Consider the following 23,167-nt stretch of genomic DNA (forward strand, 5'->3'; position numbering starts at 1 on the left):
GCTGAAAGGAGGGGCCATTTCGCAGTAAACTGCTTCAACAATGTTTTTACTGCGGGGAGAAAGCTTATCAAGATGCTTTTAAGAGGGTCAGAAATATTTAAAGCTGTAAAAATACTGTCCACAATATCAGCGAAATTTATTAAGCCAGCGCTGGCTTCTTTCTCTGGGGATATGGGAACAGTTGGGGTTTTTGATGTCCCTGGAAGTGCTGGTAACTCCTTTTCTGAGCTCAGGTTTCTGAGACCGGGAGCGACTTGCTTCCTTTTTGCACCAGTACTTCCTCGAGAAGTTATTTTTGGAGGACTTTGAGAGACACTTTTCATTATCCCCTCCACAGGAATCATCCCCATGATTCCCACCAAATTTCCCGCAACGAATTAGGTCCACCAGCAAATAAATTCTTTCATCGAAACAAAATAAAAGATATCTGTATAATTTTAAGTTTATTTCTGTTCTCACGGATACAAGAGTCACGCTGCAGTCAACTTAAATTACACTTTTATTAATTTATTATTTAGTTTGCATTTCGCTTAGTACAAATGGAAAACAAAAACGCATTCACGATACTAATAAATTTCTCATCATATAAGCAGACGTACGTAAATAGACAATTTGCAGTTACGCGGGTTTTGAACATTTTGCTAAGCTTACAAAAAAAACATTCAACAAGTTTTGTTGTTGTCTACAATTAAAAACTTAATCGCAACGGATTTTACTTACGAAAGGTACACTTTTCTTTATTGTTATATGAATAGATAGAATATTTAGTTACAATTTGTGAGGGATTTGGTCGAATTTGTTATGCGGGATGAACGAATTGTGCGTTTGAATGAATGGTTTAAATTTTGACGGTGTTCTTATATTTTACTACGAAAGTTCATTGCACATTTCAGCCTGCTCGAAAGTTGCATATTACTGTTGTTGTAATATGTGTCACCTTTGCGAATAAGATGCTATAAATAAAGTTAAGTTACATATTTAAAGCTCATCTATAACTAAATCATCAACCGGTGCACAATGAGAGACATGCAAGTAGTTAGTACGATTATCAGTTTGGTTTCAGTTTGCTAAGTCTTTCACTAGCGCTTAGAGACATTACAATTGTTCGGTTCGCTTCCGCATTTTAATGCTTCTATCGATTTAGTTGGGAGGGGTGAATTATATTGTGAACTTCGCTTTAAAGATGAATTTCAGAATGCAATGTCTATTCGGTTTGTGATTCTATAACTTGGTACGCATTACATTGAATTGGTTGTTTAACTACTACTGTTCTAAACGGTAGCGATCTGATTTGGTATAGTTGAAACACGCTTCCAAACGTGTGTTAGTTTGTGGAGATGTTATCGACATCTGAATTTACTTCGATACTTGCTTACTCGTCGCACTCGGATCCGTGATGTTTGTTGGTTTTTATTACCCTTCATTTGCTCGATAATAAGTAAGTTACTTTTTGGAAGCAGAGTACAAACAAGCGCGATTGTTTAAGCTGGTTGAGTTTACCAAAATCCGGAAGATTTTCCACCTGGTGGATTCTTCACGCGGATGCACGAACGCTTATCTCCTCCGTCGAGTTCCTCTGCAAGTAAAAGATAACAAATAAAATATATTTTAAATTTGACCAATGTGAAGAAACAAAAAGGAAGACACCCGCAAGAGAGGTAGAGAACAAAAAACTACAGAATGATCAAGAAGACCATCTGAGGCAAGCAAGTGGTTATGAAACAGCTGGAAGTAATGATCGACGATCGGTTAAACTTCAAACTAAGCCGGACACTGGTGGTCCCAGAAACAGTAAGCCGTCTTAAGACCATTGGAGGCCCCTGTGCACTATTGAGCTAAGGGGCCCCTATAGTTGAACAGCCGTCAACAGATTAAGAGTAACTAAGAATTCGAAATTATCCCTTTGCAAACTTAGAAACGATTCGGGGCAGAGAACGCCACGGTTTCGAGAGTATCTGATATTTACCGTCAGAGATAAGTTCAATATCGCGGCAAAATACAGAAAACAATAAATCGAAATTGTCCAAGATTTTTTGGTCTGGCAAGCAATCTGCAGCTGCGGCAAACGAAGGTAAATTTATGTCACAATCGGGATTATGAACCAGGGAAGGGAACTTATCACTATAAGTGCCTTCAAAAACATAGACTATCTCTTTTAGACAAGACTGTGGTTCTTGTTTTTGCCTGATTTGATATCATGCCTTTATGCAAAATCAATTTTAGAGTTGTATAGAGTCATCAAGATAAATTTTGTGCCCAAAGACTGCAATACGTCAAACTGCCCGTATTCAGTAACTTCAGTAAATAGAAAGATATTAGGCAATTACGAAGCAGCGGCTAAAAAATCAGATGTAGTTAAAAATTAAATGAAAATGTAATGAGAAAGCTGGGAAAGAAGCGCATGTGCCGAGGATTCGTTTGTCTGTTCCAATTGACCATGCACGATAATAGGGCTGACATAACACAATAACAATAGCCGAAAACCAAGTAACAATATTCAATTTTTAAAAATATACCTCAATTACGATCTCAACACAAATATGTCTTTGAAGGAATGAATTCCAAAAAAAAAAATCGTTATTTTTAAATTAAGGAGCTTATAAAAGTTCATAATATATTGAATGTGAGCGGTAACACGTTCCTGATGTGATGAAACTGGACATAACGTGGCTTTGGAAAGGCTTTGAAATCAATTAATATTGCCTTGGTGAGTCCGCTTCGGATGATTTAGAATCAGGATGATTTATTTTCAAAGCTTGACGTTTCTTGCTGCAAAATAGGGAATAACAATTCTTTTGTTGAAGTGCCTGTCGCCGCAATTTGTCTTTGCGTTTGACATTGGTTTAACCAAAGCTGAAATCGCCAGCTTAGCGCTGCCGACAGCTACTATGATTTTAGGCGCTTATCATCGCAGGGCCCCTAAAATCCCGTGGTTCCTGGCCCAGTGTGCCCGTGCGTAAAGACGGTACTGGGCATCTTCTGGCTAGTGTAGCGCCTTCGATACTGAGGCGCGATGCTCCAGCGCGTTCCGGGTCATGGCCCTGCGATTCACGATTCGTTTCAATGTCACATTCAATGTGATAACATATCGTAATCGTACATCTGCAAAATGGGACCTCTTTTTGGAAAACTTGGCGACCAAATTTCATGGAAATTTTCCCACAATTAGTCAACTAGAACTCATTCATAGTAGCATCCTACGAAGAAGCTTCTCCACTTCGTACTGTTAAATCGACTAGGGGGAACCCCTTGGTGGAGGGCTGAGTTTAAAAGAATGAAGAAGGATGTTAGAAGAGCTTGGAACCGGCGTCAACGTTATGACTCCAGGGCTTTATGGTCAGCTTACAGTGCATATAAGAAATGTCTTAGATCTGCAGAGCGGGCTGACTGGCTAGCAGGTTAAATAAAATTCTCTCGAAATCGAAATATTTTCAGATGAACTCCTTAAAAACCACACGGAAAAAAAATCCCTTCATAAATTCATGAAAACAAGATCACGATTTCGTGAACTGAAGAATTTACGAAGACCGTGACAAAGTTCCTGGAATTATGAATAATAAACATCGAATTCATGAAACTATTTGTGTTTCCAAAATACTAGTTTGCGTCGAACATATAGATGGCGTTACATTTGAATGTTTGCTAGGGTTACTGTGGTTGTTCCCTGGACATGTTTAGTTTTCATTGTGATCCTTGTTAAACAATGTTGATGATTTCAGGAGCTTATTCGCGGTTTTTGTGATTACTCATCAAGTTACCGTGATATTTTATTCATTTGTTTATTGGTTTATTTTGCTTACAATTCATCTGACAAATTCTAGTCTTAATGAATGAATAATATAATATAATATCTTAAAAATAGAGATAACAGTACAAAGAATTTAATTACAAATAAACGTTGACATTAATCTCTTCTGATTATCCTTGAATGTAGTATTAAACATTGTAGATGAAAGACCATAATCAAATTGGTCGCATACATTATTGAATTCACGAATAATGGCTGAAAATGGCTCGTGAAAACCAAAGGTGAAATAGCACTGTCAGCATCGAGTCGAATGTTCGTCGTTGAACTCGGTTAGGAGCATTCAAGGAGATAGAGAAGAAACGGTCTATCGATTTCTCCATTTAGCACGTTTACAGCAACATAGCTTGTTGGTCTTCACGGCGTAAATTCGCTTGATGAATGCAAGTTGGCGATTGGCTCGATCGATGATATCCGTCCGGTGACAATTAAAAGTTAATCAATTGTACAGTAGCACCCCCAAGTCACTGACCTGATTTACACATCTTATCTTAGAGTTACCGATACTGTAGTTTGCGAGTATTGGTTCTGCACATCGATAGAAGCTTATAACCACGCATTTATTGATGCTGAGGGACATAAGGTTTATTTCACACCAACTCACAAACACATTTAGTAGATCTTGAAGCTTTTGACAATCAGCTGAATTTTCAACTGCCATATATATTTTCAAATCATCAGCATAGAATACTCTGCAATCGATTCCCAACAGCGCAGCAACATCGTTGAAATACAAAGCGAATGGCAATGGTCCCAGATTGCTACCTTGTGGAACGCTAGACTTTCAAACCACTCTTACATAAAGGACCCGAGTTTAACACAAAGCTTTCTCCCACACAAGTAGGACTTCAACAATTGCAGGATTATATCCGATGTACCTAGTCTAGTCTACTCAAACGATAAACTAAATATGCGTGTTAACCCTCCGGAAATCGCGCTTATGGACCACTGAACGAGTGGTGCCCTAAGATGATTTCGCTAGATTTTCAGAGCAGCGTGCACTCAGTGCACTAGCGCGACTTCCGGAAGGTTAATGGAGCTATAATCTTTTCAATACACTTTTTGTAAACGACTGTTGGTATCCCATCAGGTCCTGGACTTGTTGACTGCTTAAGCTTCCGAGCAGCCTTACGAATGGAATTCTCTGAGATTTGTGGCGCATCGTTACCGCAAAAATTTTCAGGGATGTTGGCAGCAGCAGCAGTAGCTTCCTCGTTTGATTTAACACACTTGAAAACGTGCCGAGAATAGCTCACATTTTTCAGCAGCAGCAGTTGTTGAAACATCATTCAAAGACACTGTAGAAGGTACACCGTCGTGAGTTTTTCTCTTGGAATTGATGAATTTCCAAAAAACTTCTGGGATTGCTTCGCAGCTGGGTTTGCATTCTGGCAGTATATTGGTTGTAGAGCATTGCATTCAAGCTTTTGTACGAAGCATTCGCTTTTGGAAAGCAGATTTTTGTAATTAATGTTCGAAGCTTGCGGTAGTGACGTTGGGAAGAATTTTTTTCACGTTTAAATAATCTCAAGGTCGATTATTACAAGGCGATTGGATTGGTTTGCGCTGCATAGGGACGTTATGAGTTAGCCAGTTAAGGCTCAAGTTACCTTTTTGAGCATGTGTTAGAATTGAGCGCTTGGTAGTATGCGTAGAAAAAATTGTGTTCAGCCTTGCCACCACATTATCCATTTAAACCTTTTTAAAACTCTAAAAGAAGAATACCGGTCGATTTATTAGATATTCACGATTCAAATCATGCAAAATAGCTGCTGGAAAAACCATCGGCTTAGCTGAATGGTGCTTTTGAAAAAGTGGCTATGGTTTTTTCAATGCGCCGTTGTGTTGCGTACCCCAGCACGGTGTGGTAGTGTGACAAAAAATCACAGCCACTTTTTCAAAAGCACAATTTAGCTATGCCGATAGTTTTTTCCAGCAGCTATCTTGCATGATTTGAATCGTGATTATCTAACACGGCTTACAGAAACGTGATTATCTAATAAATCGACTGATATTCTTCTTTTAGAGTTTTGAAAAGGTTTAAATGAATAATCCGGTGGTAAAGCTGAACACAATTTTTCCGACCCATACTACTAAGCGTTCAATTCTAACACATGCTCAAAAAAGGTAGCTTGAGCCTTAAACAGTATCCTACTGAATCTGTTCATGGCGACATCTACATCGGCGCATTGGAGTACGCAGTCCCAATTGACTTGACCCAAATACGCCGTCAATGCAACAAAATCAATCCGTTTGAAATTCAGAGGAAACTTGTCGACGTGATCACACTATTTTTGCGTTTCTACAGATTCTAGATATATATATATATATATATATATATATATATATATATATATATATATATATATATATATATATATATATATATATATATATATATATATATATATATATATATATATATATATATATATATATATATATATATATATATATATATATATATATATATATATATATATATATATATATATATATATATATATATATATATATATATATATATATATATATATATATATATATATATATATATATATATATATATATATATATATATATATATATATATATATATATATATATATATATATATATATATATATATATATATATATATATATATATCCAGCGGTGGATGCGGTCGGTCAACTTTCACTAACGGTACGGCAGCTTCAGTTACAACCAGTGTTTCAAAAATCACTCCAATCAGCATGCGTTGAAAAAACCATAGTTTGACAAATCATTAAAATCCATGATTTCATCACTCATGGTTTTTTTGGCTCCTGAGGAGTGAAAACCGCCAAGGAGTGAAAACAGGTTACTAGATTATAATTGCAGCATACAGTTTAAAAGCCCAAGCTCAATTATGATTTTCAATTTTCATTTTATCAAGCACAAAAGCAAAACAGATCCTTGGTACAGTTCATGGCGAAAGCTTCTTTTCGATAGACCTCGAAGGAGTGCCATTTCAGCTATAAGTCGATTTATACCAAAAGAACGCGCTGAAATCGTAGCGCTTTACATTGAAAACGATCGTTCAATAGTGAAAACTATGCGTGTTTATCGTAAAAAAATATGGCAGGCTCACTTCACCCTTTCCGGCGGATTAAATAAACAAAATTTTCGAATTTGGGGGACACAGAACCCACACGTTATACATCACACAGCACGACCAGAAAGTAACTGTTTTGGCCGGAGTGTGCTCCAAAACAAGCATCGGTCCTTATTTTTTCAAAGAGGGAGCGACCACGGGCGCTACCGTTGGATTTTGGCGCACTTTGTCTGTCCAAAAATGCAGAAAAAAGGTCTGAAAAAGTTATATTTTCAACAAGACGGGGCAACTTGCCACACCGCAATCAAGTTCTTACAGAGCTTCCCAGGACGCGTTGTCTCAAAAAATGATTTGGAATGGCCTCCTCATTCTCCGGATTTAACGGTGCCAGATATTTTTCTGTGGGGTTACTTGAAAAGTAAAGTGTATTCTAGCAAACCTAAGTACCTTGACGAACTCAAAGCTAATATACGAGATGAAATTGCTGCGATTAAGCCAGATATGCTGTCCAATGTCATGCAAAATGCCCGCAAAAGAGCTGCTTTTTGTGTATCAAATGGGGGTGGTTATATAATCTACGTTGTATAATAAACCTGGTTTAAATGGCATAAATTATCCTAAAAAAAACTTGTTTACTTGTGAAAACGACTAAAAATTGCGAAGTTGTTCAATGTTGTAAAAGGATACATCCAGCTGGCGCACCCTGTACCTACTGCTGGGATAATTGAGAAATTAGACATACAAATCTTGAAGACCTGTTAGCAAAGTTTGAAATTAAATTCGGTCTATAAGCGTCGACAGAACAAGAATCACAAACCGGAGTGGACAGGAGGAGCCAAAACCAGGAGTGAAAACCTAAGAGTCAAAACCCACTTGGATTGCTTTGATTTTTTTACTCACTCCCAGAAATGTGCATAACAATGATTGGTTTCCACCGCTCCTTTGGAAACAGGCTCCTTGCTGTGAAATGTGTGGTTTATTTGAAACACTGGTTACAACACATTCTCTGTTGTTCATAAACACTAGATCAAGTTTATGTTCGTAATGATTCCGAATATTGCCGAACTACTGCAAATTCAAAAATGACATCACGTCTAGCAAAGCGGTACATGCTGGTCCTACATTGTCAGGTTGGGCTGTAATAACGCAGTTTTCATTCACGTTCCACTGGAGGGCTGCCTGGCTGAAATCGCCACAGACAAGGGCCAAATCGTCTATGCCTACATTATCGAATCCATTGTTAATAGCTTCAGCAAAACATTTAACAAACGATAAATTTCGTCGAACCTCTGGAGGGTTATAGTCGGCACATATGTGGATAAAACAGTCTTCCATTTGAATCCGGGCAAACACGAGTCCGCAGCTGCATCAACGCGTACCACTGCAGACGATAAATTCCTGTGAACAGCTATGAGTACTCCTTCGCCAGACATTTTACGACTGTTTCGCCTTTAGCGATCGCTTCTGTACACATTGTACTCTCCCCCGACAAGTTGCGCCAATGTTATTCTTTCGATGAGATTTGTTTTGATCAATACAATTATGTCATATTCGCAATCGTTCACAACAAGGAATAGTTCATCTATTTTGGTACGCAGTCCTCTCACATTTTGGGAATATGTGTGCAGTCCATGCACGTCGTCTACAATTTTATGGTTTTCGTTGAACGTAGATGTTGATATGGACGGTTGAATGGCGGAATGCTGAAACAATAGTGAATCCCGTGAACCTCGGTGGTCGCCGTTGGCAGGGGTGTTAAAACCCCCGCCTATCTCGTTACGATCCCTTAATAAAAGATTATCTTCAGTGCAGGACCGACAACCGGTGATATCGAGAGTAGCATTGACAGAGTACTGCAAAGTACACAGATTGGGTGCGGAATCGTCACTTAAATTCGATAGATACTTGCCTACGGTGGAAACCCGAAGGCTGGGCGGATGTTAACAAGGGGCGATTGCTTGATACTGTTTCTTGATTAAGCGGAACATTTTCCACCTTCTGAGTCAACGTTTCGTTTGCTATCGGATTTTTCTGTCTGAGTAGCGTGATTAATGCTCATGATTGCAGGATCTTAGTCACGATTTTCGTAATTTCTATTTCGTGGTATTTTGATCATGAGTAGAGTGATTCATGCTCATGATTTCAGGATACTAGTCACGATTTTTGTGTGTGTGACATGATTTATATTCATGACTTCATGATCTTTGTCAGGATATTCAAACTTTCTATTCACGTTATCGTGACACTTTAGTCACGAGTAGTGATTTATGTTCATGAATTCAGGATCTTAGTCACGATTTTTGATATTTTAATTTTTGCGCTTTATATTCATTTCAGGATCTTAGTCATGGTTTTCGTAATTTATTCTCGTTATCTTGATATTTTAGTTACGAGTGATTTGTGTTAATGATTTCAGGATCTTAGTCACAATTTTTGATATTTTTGTCACGAATAGTATGAATTATGTTCTTGATTTTAGGATCCTAGTTACGTTTTTCGTAACTTATTTGCACATTATCATGACATTTTATTCTAGAGCTTACTTTCGAATTTGACACGTGAAGTGATGTTCATGACATCAGCAGTTTTATTATAATATTCGTAATTTTTTCGCGATTTTTTGGTAATGATCGGTTTTTGTACTCGGAGTATCGCGACAATATAAACAGGAACATAAATGTGAAACTAATAAGTGGGATCTTGTTCCATGAACTATATCACGAACACGATTTGTGGCTCTATAATGTATTTTTGATGCTTAGAGTAGTTTTCTTTTTCTGTCGAGACATCACACTGAACCTTATCAAATGAATAACGATATTCTAGGTCCTGATAGTTTTCTTATATCTACCGCTCACGCCTTTTGCTGGTTACTTGCAGCTGTTCATATATGTCATTTCATGGAATAGTGCATGGAATAATACTCTAGATTTTGTGAAACAGTTCCCTTGAAAATTGCATGACCATGTTGCATGAAATTGAAAATTATTAGGGATTTTAAATATCACAAGCACGCAAGACAGATCCTAGGTAGAGTACTAGGAATCATGAACTAGTTCACGAATTCATGAATAATATTTCATGATTTTGTGAAAATTTTACGTGCACGAATGATCAGTCATGACTATTGTACTAGGAATCATGAACCAGTTCACGAATACACGAATACATATTTCATGAACTATTTCACGACCTCAACCACGAATGGGACTATCGTACTAGGAATCATTTACCAGTTCACGACTACATGAATAATATTTGATGATTTTGTGAACTATTTCTCGAGTACCGATATTGGATCATGACTAATATATTAAGAATCATGGATTAGTTCACGAGGATTGTATGGATTCATGAATAAAATTCCGAGTTCTGTGAAATATTTCGCGAGAAAGTATCCCGACTGTTTTGATTCTGTGAACTAATGTTCCAAAATCTATGAATAGTATCATAAGTCAACCTTTGGTTTTATGAATAATGTTCTTAAAATTGTGTACTATTTCACGCACAGAAAATCGATTTGGTAATGACATGGCGGAAAACATGACTTAAGTTCACAAAACAACAACAAATATTTCCACTAATAAAAGAGTTACGTGGGCATTACTGAAGGAGAATTGAACATAACTATTAAAGCCATGATTTTTGTTCATGGTCCTGTTTTCGTAACGCGAAAACGTGGTTGTTCTAGAATTCATGGCACTTTATTTACGTAACATTTTTTTCCATGCAGAGATGGTATTTATGTGACGTTGGAAAAAGATGTTCTTAACTGTCTCTTCAACGCGCACTATCCAGGTTGTATCGCTCCGGAGCTAAACAGTGTTCTCAGATCTCATTCTGGTTATTCGGACTCGTGGGCGTTAGCACGCACATTGGTTACCACTGAATCGGTCAAGTGGGCAGTTGACAGCTCCGCTCCAAACAAATCTCCCGGAAAAGATGGAATACTTCCCGTGCTACTGCAAAAGGGATTTGATATTCTCGAACATGTTTGTAGAAAGATTAGATTAGTCTTACTACCGGATATATCCCAAAAGCATGGCGAGAAATAACTGTAAGATTTATTCCCAAAGAGGGTCGCTCAAGTTAAGAAGAAGCCAAGAGTTTTAGGTCTATCAGCTTAAGTTCTTTTCTTCTGAAAACTTTGGAACGGATAATCGATCATCACACCAGGAACGTTAGTTTAGTTGAATATCCACTGCACAAAATGCAGCATGCATATCAGTGTGGGAAATCCACGATCACTCTGCTTCACGATGTTGTTTACAACATTGAGAAAGCCGATCATGGGGTGTCTGCATGTATCTCGGGTTGGATAAACGCATTACTTGGTTACCGCATACTTTGTTTGTCACTGCGACAGACTGAGATACGGAAGTTGGGTATTTGCGGTTGTCCTTACGGTGGCGTTCTGTCACTTTTGTTATGGAATCTGGTTGCCAACGGCTTGTTGAAAAAACTCAGTGAGCTTGAATTTCCAATGTACGGGTTTGCTGACGATTACCAAATACTAATTACTGGACTTTGCATCGGAACAATCTTTGACCTAATGCAACAAGCATTTAGAGCTGTCGAACTGTGGAGTCGATAAGTTAAAAGCGTTTTCGTTTTTTCCTGGTGCTACACCGGTGTAGTGCAAAAAATGAGATAGATTGATTACACCCAAGTTTGAATGACTGTAGCACCGACAACACCGGTGTAGTGCACAGTCAAAAACGAAATTGCCATAAATTATCAGTTAATCCAAACAAAACTTCAATAGTTTTTTTTCACGAAGAAGCGAATAACAACCGGGGTTTGTCCCTTGCAGTTCATTCATTCTGAGCTACTGTGTGCAGATGAAGTCAAATACGTTGAAGTTATATTGGATTCCGAACTGCTGCTCTTGAGGCACTTCTAAATATCAAACCATTACATATAGGGTGAAGTGCCTATTTTCACCATACTAAGCAAGGTGCCTCACTAATTCGTTAATTTCTCGCCCTACAATCAATGGAATACGTAAAAATTGACAACAACAGCTTTGCTTCGTTGTTAAGAACCAATATAATAACACAAATGCACTGAAAATAGTGAAATTCTCGTGTTTGAGCGCAATGAAAATTCGAATCGAGTGCCCCTATTGTTGCGCTACCATTTGACTCAATGCGTTGAACAAAGATGGCAGACACTGCTCTAACCAACGGCTTCAAATGGGTAGGGTGATAATGGAAACATGGCGCAAATGGGCTCATCACCCTATACCTCAAGCAAGAAGCACTATCATGTGCATACAGACTGCAGGTTACTGGGCTTTGGAACAGTAACCATGTTGATCTTGCTATCAGTCATACATGATTGTGGTCATAAATGGTTACATGGGGTGAAGATATTCTTGATCCTACTTACATGTAGTTTTCCTTACAGGACATTCCATGTGAAGATTCCCTCTCGAAAGGAAGTGTATTTCTGACTATATGGAGAGACAACAACAAACGCAAGCGGCTTGTTACACTGACGGTTCTTTGATGGAGAGACGTGTTGGTGATGGTGTCTACTGTCGTGAAATGAGATTGGAACAATCTCACTTGCAAGGTAGATACTGTACTGTATTCCAAGCAGAAATCTTCGCGATTATTATCGTCCCTTCAACTGAGTTTGTCCGGTAAAGTTATAAACTTCTGCTCCGATAGTCAGGCTGTGTGTCTTTCGAATTCATTTTGGAAGCAACACAAGGTCATGAAGTACTTTTATATATAACGAGCTGAATAAACGCAATGCTTAGCAACCGACGCCTGCATTCATCGTTAAGATAAGTAGAGGTATGGAAACTGAGTGCCCTCAAGGTGGTGTGCTGTCACCTATTTTATGGATCATTATCGCCGATGGCTTGTTGAGGAAACTTAATGAGTTTGGGTTTCCGAGATATGGTTTCGCCGATGATTATCATATAATGATCACAGGTATTTGCATAAACATGCTTTTTAATATGATGCAGCAAGCCTTATGTGTTGTTAAGCTATGGTGTCTTTAAGATGGACTATTAGTTAATCTAAATATAACAGCGATTGTACTTTTTACGCAACATAGGAATACCACCGAAGCTCGCCCGTTGAAGTTTTGAAATTATTGTTGAAGATCTAGTTATGTACGTTGGGATAATTCTCGACTCAAAACTAAATTGGTCTGCTCTCATTGATATCAGAGACAGCGGATTCTACATGGTCTACATGCACATATAGTTTTCCTTTTAAAACTTTCAATGTGAAAATTCCTTCTCAAGAGGATGGACGACTTGGAGAATAATGAATTTGTTCTACTGACGGTTCTTTGTTGGAGGGCTGAGCCGGTGTCCATTGTCATGAAATGAAATTAGACCAATCTCATTCGCCTGGTAGATACTGTACAGTATTTCAAGAAGGAATCTTCGTGATTCTGTGGGGCGTACAATCGAAACTTCAACAGGGATTTTGAGTCAAAATAATTTATTTTATCGAATTTTTCAGTGTCATTCCGGTATTACTGGAAATGAATTGGCTAGAACGGGTACTAGGACTGACTTGATCCAGAACTAGATCTACCACTGTCGATTAGGTGGATAAAGCACTAGATTCGCTCCTGGGCTACATCTGAACCAGTCAACCATAAGTGTAGCTGGCAAACTTACGTTCAAATAACCTTTTCTGCCAGTTATGAGTCCAAGAATGTCAAAGAATTTGTTGCAATTTTAAGCACATTTTCAGGATTCTAGTAGGGGCACTGCTTGGCCATTGCAAACTCAATTATCCCATGGACAATTAGCGTGCTGATTATTCGTGTGATTTTTGTCAATCCGTTTACGGAACTTCATCATTTCATATGTAACTCCCCTACAGTAATGCTACTACGTATCCGAATTTTTGTTCTTCATACATAGACGAATCTATGTACAGGGAGCGAAAACTCAAGGATATGTTATTGTCCCTAACCCAGTGCGGTGAAGAGCGATAGGCTTTATCAATAGGATTCATTATTCCTTCGGGATGGAATAATTCAGGCTGTTAACTGTTTTGTGTTCTGATTCTATTGTGCTGTCATTTTCCATTTCCTTGCCGTTTTCTTTCACCTCCCTTGCACATTCCTTCAGGAAAGTGATGGACGACATGCAAGGCACAAATCTCCGAATAACATGGAGAACGTGCCAATCAATCCAATATATTCTGATTCCTGATGTTTCGTCATGTATCATTCCTATTTGGTGTATGTTGTACTGTACCTTGTAAACGTGTAGTCCAGAACACCTTGCATTTCCTAGCGACATCAACGATTGGCATGATCGATTGGCCTTTGCTATTTCGAAAAACCGGGTAAAAATCCGTGTTATTTTGAGAAACGGTGCCCATAATTCATTTTATTTCGAGAAATATGCATAAACGCGTAAGGTATTTCAATTTTGATCAATAAGTTCCAAATGAAAGATGAATTAATGCATTGTGGAAATCTACAGTTTTGGCATTTTTAACATACTTAGGGGGATAGCGCTGAGAGAAGCAACAATTTATTTACTTAGTATTTATTCCAAATTTTGTTTATACTGCCCCAAATTTTTCTCAACTTTTTGTGGTTTTCCTGTGAAATTGTTGGGGTCCAGGGATAGGAAAACTCTGTTTTGATCAAGATAGGAGCCCTATCAGGTTAACATTTCTACGGATACTATTTTCTCCACCAATTTTCTTTACTCGTTTTGGTGAGCAAATTTTGCCACAGCGTTGTTTATAAACAACATGGGGTGAAGAGAACTGTATGTTAGTAATTCTACAGTAAGGGTGGATATGCCAAGGCCCCATCTTGAGCCTACTGAATCGGCAAATCTAAGCCAGTAAATTAGTTTTGAACTAAAAGATAAAAAAAAATGAAAATTGAAAACACTTCCAACTAGACCCGAGCACCCCTTTACTAAAAAGAAAAAAAAAATGGACGCAACAAAAAAAAAACATAACACTTGTACATTCATTCGATTTATTATTTACACCGGAATGTCACTCATTAGGAATTCTCTAAACCAAGAGATGAGTAAGGAAGGTAGACCTCAAGAGGTTAGATTTTACCGTTTTTTTGCATACTACTCACCACTGATAGAGAAGGTTGACTGCTGCATATTCTTACTTCCATCCGGTCGATGACCCCTCGCGCTATGTGGCGTGCTAAGCTGTGAATCTCCCGAAACGATGCTAAGCGCTGGGCCTGGCACGTACTTTTCCGGTAGAGCGTACGGTTCCGGAATGTCAACATCGTGTTTCTGGTTCAAATCCAAAGCTTGCAAACCATTCCGTGCGCTCTTGTCATCACCGTTTCGATCGGTGATTCCGTTCAGAGCATCATACACAAACGGAGGATAGACAGGAGTTTCCAGAAATGACCCCTGGCCTTCCGCTACTCTAAACACTCCATTTTCCAAACAGACCCGACCGTGAACAATCACGTACTCTGGCACTCCATGGCACTTCATTCCCTCGAAAATGTTGAAATCACACGCCTGGTGATGCGTCGAAGCGGAGATTGTACGCACTTCCTTCGGGTCCCAAACAAGTATATCCGCATCCGAGCCGACTGCGATGCGACCCTTGCGAGGATACAGATTGAAGATCTTGGCCGCGTTTGTACTGGTGATGGCCACGAAACGTTGCGGATCAATTAATCCTGTTTGAACGCCCTTCTCCCAGACTACTGACATGCGATCCTCGACTCCATTGACGCCGTTGGGAATCTTGGAAAAGTCGTTGCGACCGAGTTCTTTCTGGCTCTTGTTAAAGGTGCAATTGTCACTGCCAGTGGTTTGCAGATCATCCCTATAGAACCGTGAGAAACTCTCATTAGAAATTGTTATCGATAAATAGTTTAAAAAGTAAAAACTAACAAAAGCAAAACGTAAGACAAAACGGTGAAGAGTTTGAGATGATAGGTTAAGCGCGATATTTAACTTACAGCGCCAGGAACTTCATCAAGTGTCGGGGTGTTTCCGGATCCTGCCGGATTGGCGGACTTGTCACGTAGTAAGGTAAAACGTTCTGTTTGACATTGGTTAGTGTACAACCCAGCGAGCTAGCCAAGGTTTCACCGTAGACAAGTAGCCCACGTCTTCTGGCCTGCGAAACCTGTTCCGCAGCCAGTTTGCTGGTTACTCTGGTAACGTACAGTGGTGTCTTTGTCTGATGAATGGTTTGTTGGAGCGAAGTGTGGTGTTAGCATTTTGTTCCCGTTGCAGACGATCACAACATCAATTTTCCAGTTTATGAAAGCAACATTTTCAATTTAAACGAAAGAGAATGGCATGAATTTTGTATTTAGTGGGAACCCAGTTGTCACAAAGTGATGTGTTATTGTTAGAATTAAGATAGTGCTCGATAGGAAAGCGAACGTAGTGTATGTGTTTATGCGTAGTTAGTAGCACCTGAAACCATTTTTGCACACATGGAAGCTTTTTTTCGGTGGTAGCAGCTACTTACTGAGCGAGTAGTTTCATCATAAACTCTGGTGTCGTGGGATCCGGTCTAAGCGGAGGGCTTAGAACATGACCGGCGGCATGGTGCCAGCACTTGTCTGTATAATGCGTGCCATCGGTGCCCAACGCGGCTGCTAGTGTTTCGCCGAAAATACCTACGCCATTGTAACGGCGGCGAGCACGTGCTACCTCGATTCCGGCCGATTTGCTCATCACATGCACTACGTACAATGGACATTTAGCCTGTACCAAGGGAAAGGTGAAGAAATTGTGCAAGGGGTGGAAAAGAAAACGAAAGAAAATCAACAAAAGAAATTGGAACGAGTGGTGTTCTTCGTGAAAAAGTGAAACTGGAGTGGGTCAACTAGGATTCGTAATGGTAATCGGATACTAAAACGCGATGAACTTGAGGAGCGTTTTCGGTAGTAAATAGCGTGTCAAGTAGATGTAAGTTCGTCATTGATTTTATGTATTCCAAACTGAAGGTTGGCACTGTTTCTTGGGCAGATGATTTTCCTGTAGGGGGGAGGGAGCTCTGAATAACAACATTTGAAGAATATTTATCCAAATGTTCCCGAGTGACAAATCCCTTAAACTGAGAAAAACGAGTTGTCAAGTTGCATCGACCTGAGTTTTGAAAATAAATATGTTTTTGATGAAATTATACCAATATATCCTAAGGACTGTGCTCGTTAGTTGAAGAACACTACACTTGAAATGTTGTTATAGTTTTGAAGCCATTTAGCACGTGAGCGTTTTTTTAAAAATTATATTAAATATTTAAATTAAGCATCGATTTTTATATTTATATTTGTTATATTCGACACGACAGCATAACTGAGCCGTGGAGCTTTCATGTTTTTATATTATGTAAAAATAAAATAATAACACAAAGTTACTGCGCACAGGAGGCTTTTGTGGATGCAGCTTACTTTTTAAGCTAGTAATGAAGGCAAATGTTTGTAAAATCCCAAAAAATAAAATGAAAATGCTCTTGTAAAAGAGTGATTGAAAATGCCTACACAAATCGACCATCTCTTTGCCCTAAAGCTGATAGAAGAAGATAGATAGATAGAAGTCAAGGCTAATGATGTTTGAAAAACCTCGGGCATTTGGTGAGCTTTACAACGTACATTTTTTTTCGATTGGTCCCGATATGTTTGCTACGAAAAAGGTATTCGTAAACATGTTTGTATTTTGTTCTTAATCTAAACATGGCGACATCCACTCTATGTGTCGTACGTAACCGACATTGAAATGAATTGTACCGCTCGTATTAATAGGTTTGAGTAATTTCGATGCTTCGTTATGGAAGCATTTTGAAACAAACTTTACGCATTAATTGAGATATTTAACATTTGAGACTTTTGAATGATGAAAATACTAATTATTGTAACAATTCAAATTTAATTTCCGTCGGTCTATTTCCGCGCTGAGCGCCTATTGCCGACACCAGAAAAGTGACTCTACCATCTGAACCCTTGGTTTGCCACCGGTGTCATCTTCGATATACCAATTTTTCGAATAGATACTTTTATTATTACACCCAGGTTTTTTTACGCGGTTTTTTTTGCGCGGTTTTTTTATGAGGTTTTTTTTCTACGCGGATTTTCCAATTAACGCGTTTTTTTTTACGCGGATTTTCCAATTAACGCGGTTTTTGCAAAAATATTCTAAGTCCTTTTGAATGCAAAAGGCTTAGACTTTTTTCTGAAAAAAATTCTAAGTCCTTTTAAATGCAAAGAACTTAGAAGAATGTTGACAGTTTTTACTTTGCGCGGATTTCGCCATTAACACGGTTTTTGCAAAAAATATTCCAAGTCCTTTTGAATGCAAAAGACTTAGAAGATTTTCGGAAAGATGGAAGAGACGGGTCTGGAAGATTCCTTATGGCCCGCACCCCAACAATATGGGTATTTTCGGATTGGTCTTGAAGAGTAGGTTCCAGAAATTGATTTTTGACGCCATTTTGAAATCAAAGATGGCGACTTCCGGTTTTGCTAAATTCGCTATAATCCAATCAATATGGGTATTTTCGGAATGGTCTTGAAGAGTAGGTACTAGAGATTGATTTTTGGCGCCATATTGAAATCAAAGATGGCGACTTCCGGTTTAGCGAAATTCGCTATAACCCAATCAATATGGGTATTTTCGGAATGGTCTTGAAGAGCAGGCGCCAGAAGTTGATTTTTGGCGCCATTTTGAAATCAAAGATGGCGACTTCCGGTTTAGCGAAATTCGCTGTAACCCAATCAATATGGGTATTTTCGGAATGGTCTTGAAGAGTAGGTACTAGAGATTGATTTTTGACGCCATTTTGAAATAAAAAATGGCGACTTCCGGTTTAGCGAAATTCACTATAACCCAATCAATATGGGTATTTTCGGAATGGTATTGACGAGTAGTAGACAAAGATCGATGGTTGACGCCATTTTGAATTCCAAGATGGCGATTTCCGGGTTAGCCACATACGCTATAACCCAGTCAATATGAGTGTTTTTGGAATGATCTTAACGAGTAGGTTCCAAAAATTGATTTTTGACGCCATTTTTAAATCCAAGATGGCGATTTCCGATTTCGCGAAATTCGATATAACCCAATCAATTGGTATTTTTTGAAGTTGAAGTAGTACAAATAGTTTTAATTAAACAGTTGAATTTACTTAAATTTAAGCAATATGTTAAATTTGAATAAATTCGAGCCCCCTACTCATACCACATACGTCTCTTTCTTCTCTCTCTTCCATTCTCACCGCACTTTCCTGGATGAACACATAAAAATATTTTGCATTTTGCTGGTTTATGATTAGATCTTATATTTGAGGGTGATTTAGATGATTGCCCAAATTTTTCATGCGGGAATTTCGGTAAACCGGACGTCGTCATCTACAATTTTGAAATGACGCCAACCGTTTGTCTGCTACTCGTCAAAACCATTCCGAAAATACTCATGTTGATTGAGTTGTAAAGAATCTCGCGAAACCGGAAGCCGCCATTTGGGATTTGTAAATGGCGCCAAAAATTAATTTTCATGGAAAACCTTGCGGGGAAGGTGCAGATTTATTTATTTCTGGCACCTACTCGTCAAGACCATTCCGAAAATACCCATATTGATTGGGTTACAGCGAATTTCGCTAAACCGGAAGTCGCCATCTTTGATTTCAAAATTACGTCAAAAATCAATTTCTGGAACCTACTCTTCAAGACCATTCCGAAAATACCCATATTGTTGGGGTGCGGGCCATAAGGAATCTTCCAGACCCGTCTCTTCCATCTTTCCGAAAATCTTGTAAGTCTTTTGCATTTAAAAGGACTTGTTCTTGGAATTCTTGGAATATTTTTTGCAAAAACCGTGTTAATTGCGAAATCCGCGCAAAAAAACTTCCAAAAATATTCTTTTGCTGAGAGTTTTTTCTTTGCGCGGATTTTTGAATTAACGCGGTTTTTTACGCGGATTTTCCAATTAACGCGGTTTTTTACGCGGTACGCATCCCCCGCGTAAAAAAAACCTGGGTGTACTTACAAAGTACAGGTTCGTTTTCTATGAAACAAGTTACAATAAACGAAAGCACAAAACGTTTGTCGGAATCTTTAACAAAAATTTGTCTAAGGAAAGTGTATTGATAAAAAACGGCTTTTTCGACAGCTGAAAATCGAAATTATCTAGTCTCATCATATCAGGAACATCAATAAGTGTTGAGAACAACACTGTACGAAAGTTCTGAAATACACACGTTTCATGGAATTATTATGTTTGAATCGTAAACAAAACATATATTTACAAGTTGAATTGATGTCAGTACAATTACAGTTGTTGCAGTTTTTATCGTGCATATTTTTAGAAAAAGTATATTTATTAGATGTAGAACTAAGTCAATAGTAAGATAAAAACCTTAAAATTATTGTTTACATATTTTTACACTTATGTGTCGCAAAGGTCGCATTTTAATTATTGTCGTTTTGGCGGTTAATCAAGAGAAAAATTTTAGCCTCTAAAAGGAATCCAATTTGCCCAAAATGTTTAGGAGCAGTAAAAAATGTCCTCAAAAGGATATCATTAGAGTCGCACTCTTTCTGAGCCAATATAGCATAATGATTTGTCGTGGTGAGTGGCGTAGCTCTCTTTAGTATTTCTGCAGAAGAGTGCTTAGAGCGTCTTTCAAGAGAAAGCATCAGCTTCCCCGAGCGTTGCTTGTACGCGGGGCAGGGACTTTCCCCGCAATAGGCATCATTCCCAATGCAAGAAGCATCTTACTCATACTTTCCACCCTTACCACAGCGGGCCTCATTGCTACAATGGCCCATTTCCTTATGTTTACCAAGGTAACCAGTAAGCATTAGTGCATGCAGTAAAGTAGCATAAAATTTGCATTTCAGATGCTTATTGCAGTATATTAGCATTCGTTATGCATAACTGTTGTTAATCAGCATTCAAAAAACTTCTTGCCGGTAAGTAGCATTCCGAATGAACAACAGCAGTAAAGAAGCATTTTTATGGCACAGCAGTAATGTAGCCGTATATTTTGCCAAAAGCAACTTTTAAATAGCATTTAAAACGACTTAAATGCTTATCAGGTAGCCGTTAAGACGCATTTTGCATGCTTATTGGTTACCTGGGTAGTGCAACGCATGACGCGTGGTACAAATTTCAGGTTTCCCAGTCGCTTTCGAAAGATATTCTAAGAATGAGTTTCCCGGTATTTTTATAAAAGCCATACATACTTCGAAATTGTAGATTTATTGCCAAAAGGGGGGCGCTCAAGCTGCGAAGAAACCGGGAGTTTTAGACCTATCAGCCTAAGTTCTTTTCTTTGCTTTGGAGCGGATAATCGATCATCAAACCAGGAACATTAGTTTAGTGGAATATCCGCTGTACAAAATTAAAACATCAGTGTGGGAAATCCACAATCATAGTGCTCCACGATATCGTTTACAACGTTGAAAAGGCCTTCTCGCTCAAGAAGTCTAGCTTGGATGTATTCCTAGATATTGAGGGTGCTTTTGGCAATGTGGCCTTCCAGTCTATTCTGGAAGCGACGCACTGTCATAGAAAATGTGTCTCGGTTTGGATAAACGCAATGCTTAGTAGCCGAATTCTTTGCTCGTCCTTGAGGCAGGCAGAGATAAAGAAAAAGAGTATTTGCAGCTGTCCTCAGTGTGGCATTCTGTCACCTTTGTTATTGAATCTGATTGCCGACGGCTTGTTGAAGAAAGTCAATGAGCTTGAATTTCCAATTTACTGGTTTTCTGACGACTACCAAACACTAATTGCTAAACTTTGCATCGGAATAATATTGGACTTTTTTGCACTAAGATCTGACAGTAGTTGGTAGATGACTGGGTAATGCGTAGTATAGACCCGGTGGTTCGCCACAGTGGTCCTTAACCTCTTGTCCAGTAACTCCTATCCCTACCTCCCGGCGGTGCCAGCTGGAGTACGAGTAACCATAGGAAAGATCGGGGATCCAACCCCGGTAGGACCATGGTCGTATGCTGACAGGGAAGGGGGCTCCTCTTTTCGGAGAGTGAGTCCATCCGAGCGTCTGTTCCCCATGCTAGCGGGCGGCTCAAAACAGCGTCTGCTCTCTATATTAGGGGCGGCTGATGTATCGTCCTCGCCTCGTGTCAGCGTGGGACTATAAACAGAGCTGACACGATAGTGCTCGGCGAGACAGGGGGTTGGGGAAGACCCAACAAGCCGCCCTGAAAACTAACCGTTACGAACAATGCAGAAAAAAAAATTAGAATCGAAACAATCGGCAAAGACCTACGCGACGAAATAAGGACAACGATTGGAAACTCGGAACATGGAACTGCAGGTCACTCTGCTTTCCATCTTTCGACAGGATAATCTACGACAAACTCCAACCACGCAACTTTGAAGTCGCAGCACTGCAGGAACTTTGTTTGACAGGACAAATGGTATGGAAAAGCGGGTATCGGGTGGCTACTTTCTACCAGAGCTGTGGCACCACCAACGAGCTGGAAACCGGCTTAGTAGTGGTGGGTAGGATGCGCTAACGCGTGATTGGATGGACTCCGATCAACGCAAGGATGTGTAAGTTGAGGTCAAAGGCCGTTTCTTCAACTACAGCATCATCAACGTACACTGCCCACGCGATGGGAGACCCGACGACGAGAAGGAAGCGTTCTATGCGAAGCTGAAGGGGGTGTACGACGGCTGTTCGCAACGGGACGCGAAAATCGTCATCGGTGATATGAACGCTCAGGTAGGACGGGAAGTAATGTTTGGACCGGTAATCGGGCCAAACAGCTTGCACACCGTATCGAATGACAACGGCCAACGATGCGTGAACTTCGCAGCCTACCGTGGAGTGGTAGTCCGAGATACCTTTTTCCCTCGCAAAGATATCCACAAAGCCACCTGGAGATCACCTGACCAACGCACCGAAAACCAAATCGGCCACGTTCCAATCGACGGGCGATTCTTCTCTGATATCACCAACGCTCGTACCTACCGCAGCGCGAATATAGATTCGGACCATTACCTAGTTGCAGTATGCATGCGCTCAAAACTCTCAACGGTGTACTACACTCGTCGTAGTCAGACGCCAAGGTCCAACATCGCGCAATTTCGGGACACCGGGGTTGCCCAAGACTACGCACAGCGGCTGGAAGCAGCACTACCCACGGAAGAACAGCTGGGCGCTACTACTCTTGAAGATGGCTGGAGGGAGATCCGTTTTGCCATAGGAAATACTGCTATTGCGGCACTAGGTACAGCGATTCCGCATCGAGGAAACGACTGGTTCGATGACGAATGTAAGCAGTTAATAGAGGAGAAGACTGCAGCACGGGCGAGG

At 39.4% G+C, this 23,167-nt stretch overlaps 1 protein-coding gene across 6 annotated transcripts in view; it reads right to left on the reverse strand.

Annotated features, from left to right (window-relative positions):
- Positions 1 to 426: 426 nt before the first annotated feature.
- LOC131684164 (dihydropyrimidinase) overlaps positions 427 to 23,167 on the reverse strand; it is a 79,718-nt gene continuing 56,977 nt past the window's right edge. For 4 of the 6 annotated variants that reach the window (XM_058966805.1, XM_058966804.1, XM_058966806.1 and 1 more), the window contains 3 exons: positions 16,349 to 16,587; positions 14,973 to 15,691; positions 427 to 1,576 (listed from right to left, as the gene is read on the reverse strand). In XM_058966805.1, coding sequence (XP_058822788.1) covers positions 1,497 to 1,576; positions 14,973 to 15,691; positions 16,349 to 16,587 — 1,038 coding nt within the window. In that variant the 3' untranslated portion in view covers positions 427 to 1,496. Of the gene's footprint in view, positions 1,577 to 14,972; positions 15,692 to 15,827; positions 16,052 to 16,348; positions 16,588 to 23,167 lie in introns of all 6 variants that reach the window. The other 2 variants (XM_058966807.1, XM_058966803.1) reach the window with 1 other exon arrangement.

This window comes from Topomyia yanbarensis, chromosome 2 (genome assembly GCF_030247195.1).
Source record: "Topomyia yanbarensis strain Yona2022 chromosome 2, ASM3024719v1, whole genome shotgun sequence".
Lineage (NCBI taxonomy): Eukaryota > Metazoa > Arthropoda > Insecta > Diptera > Culicidae > Topomyia > Topomyia yanbarensis.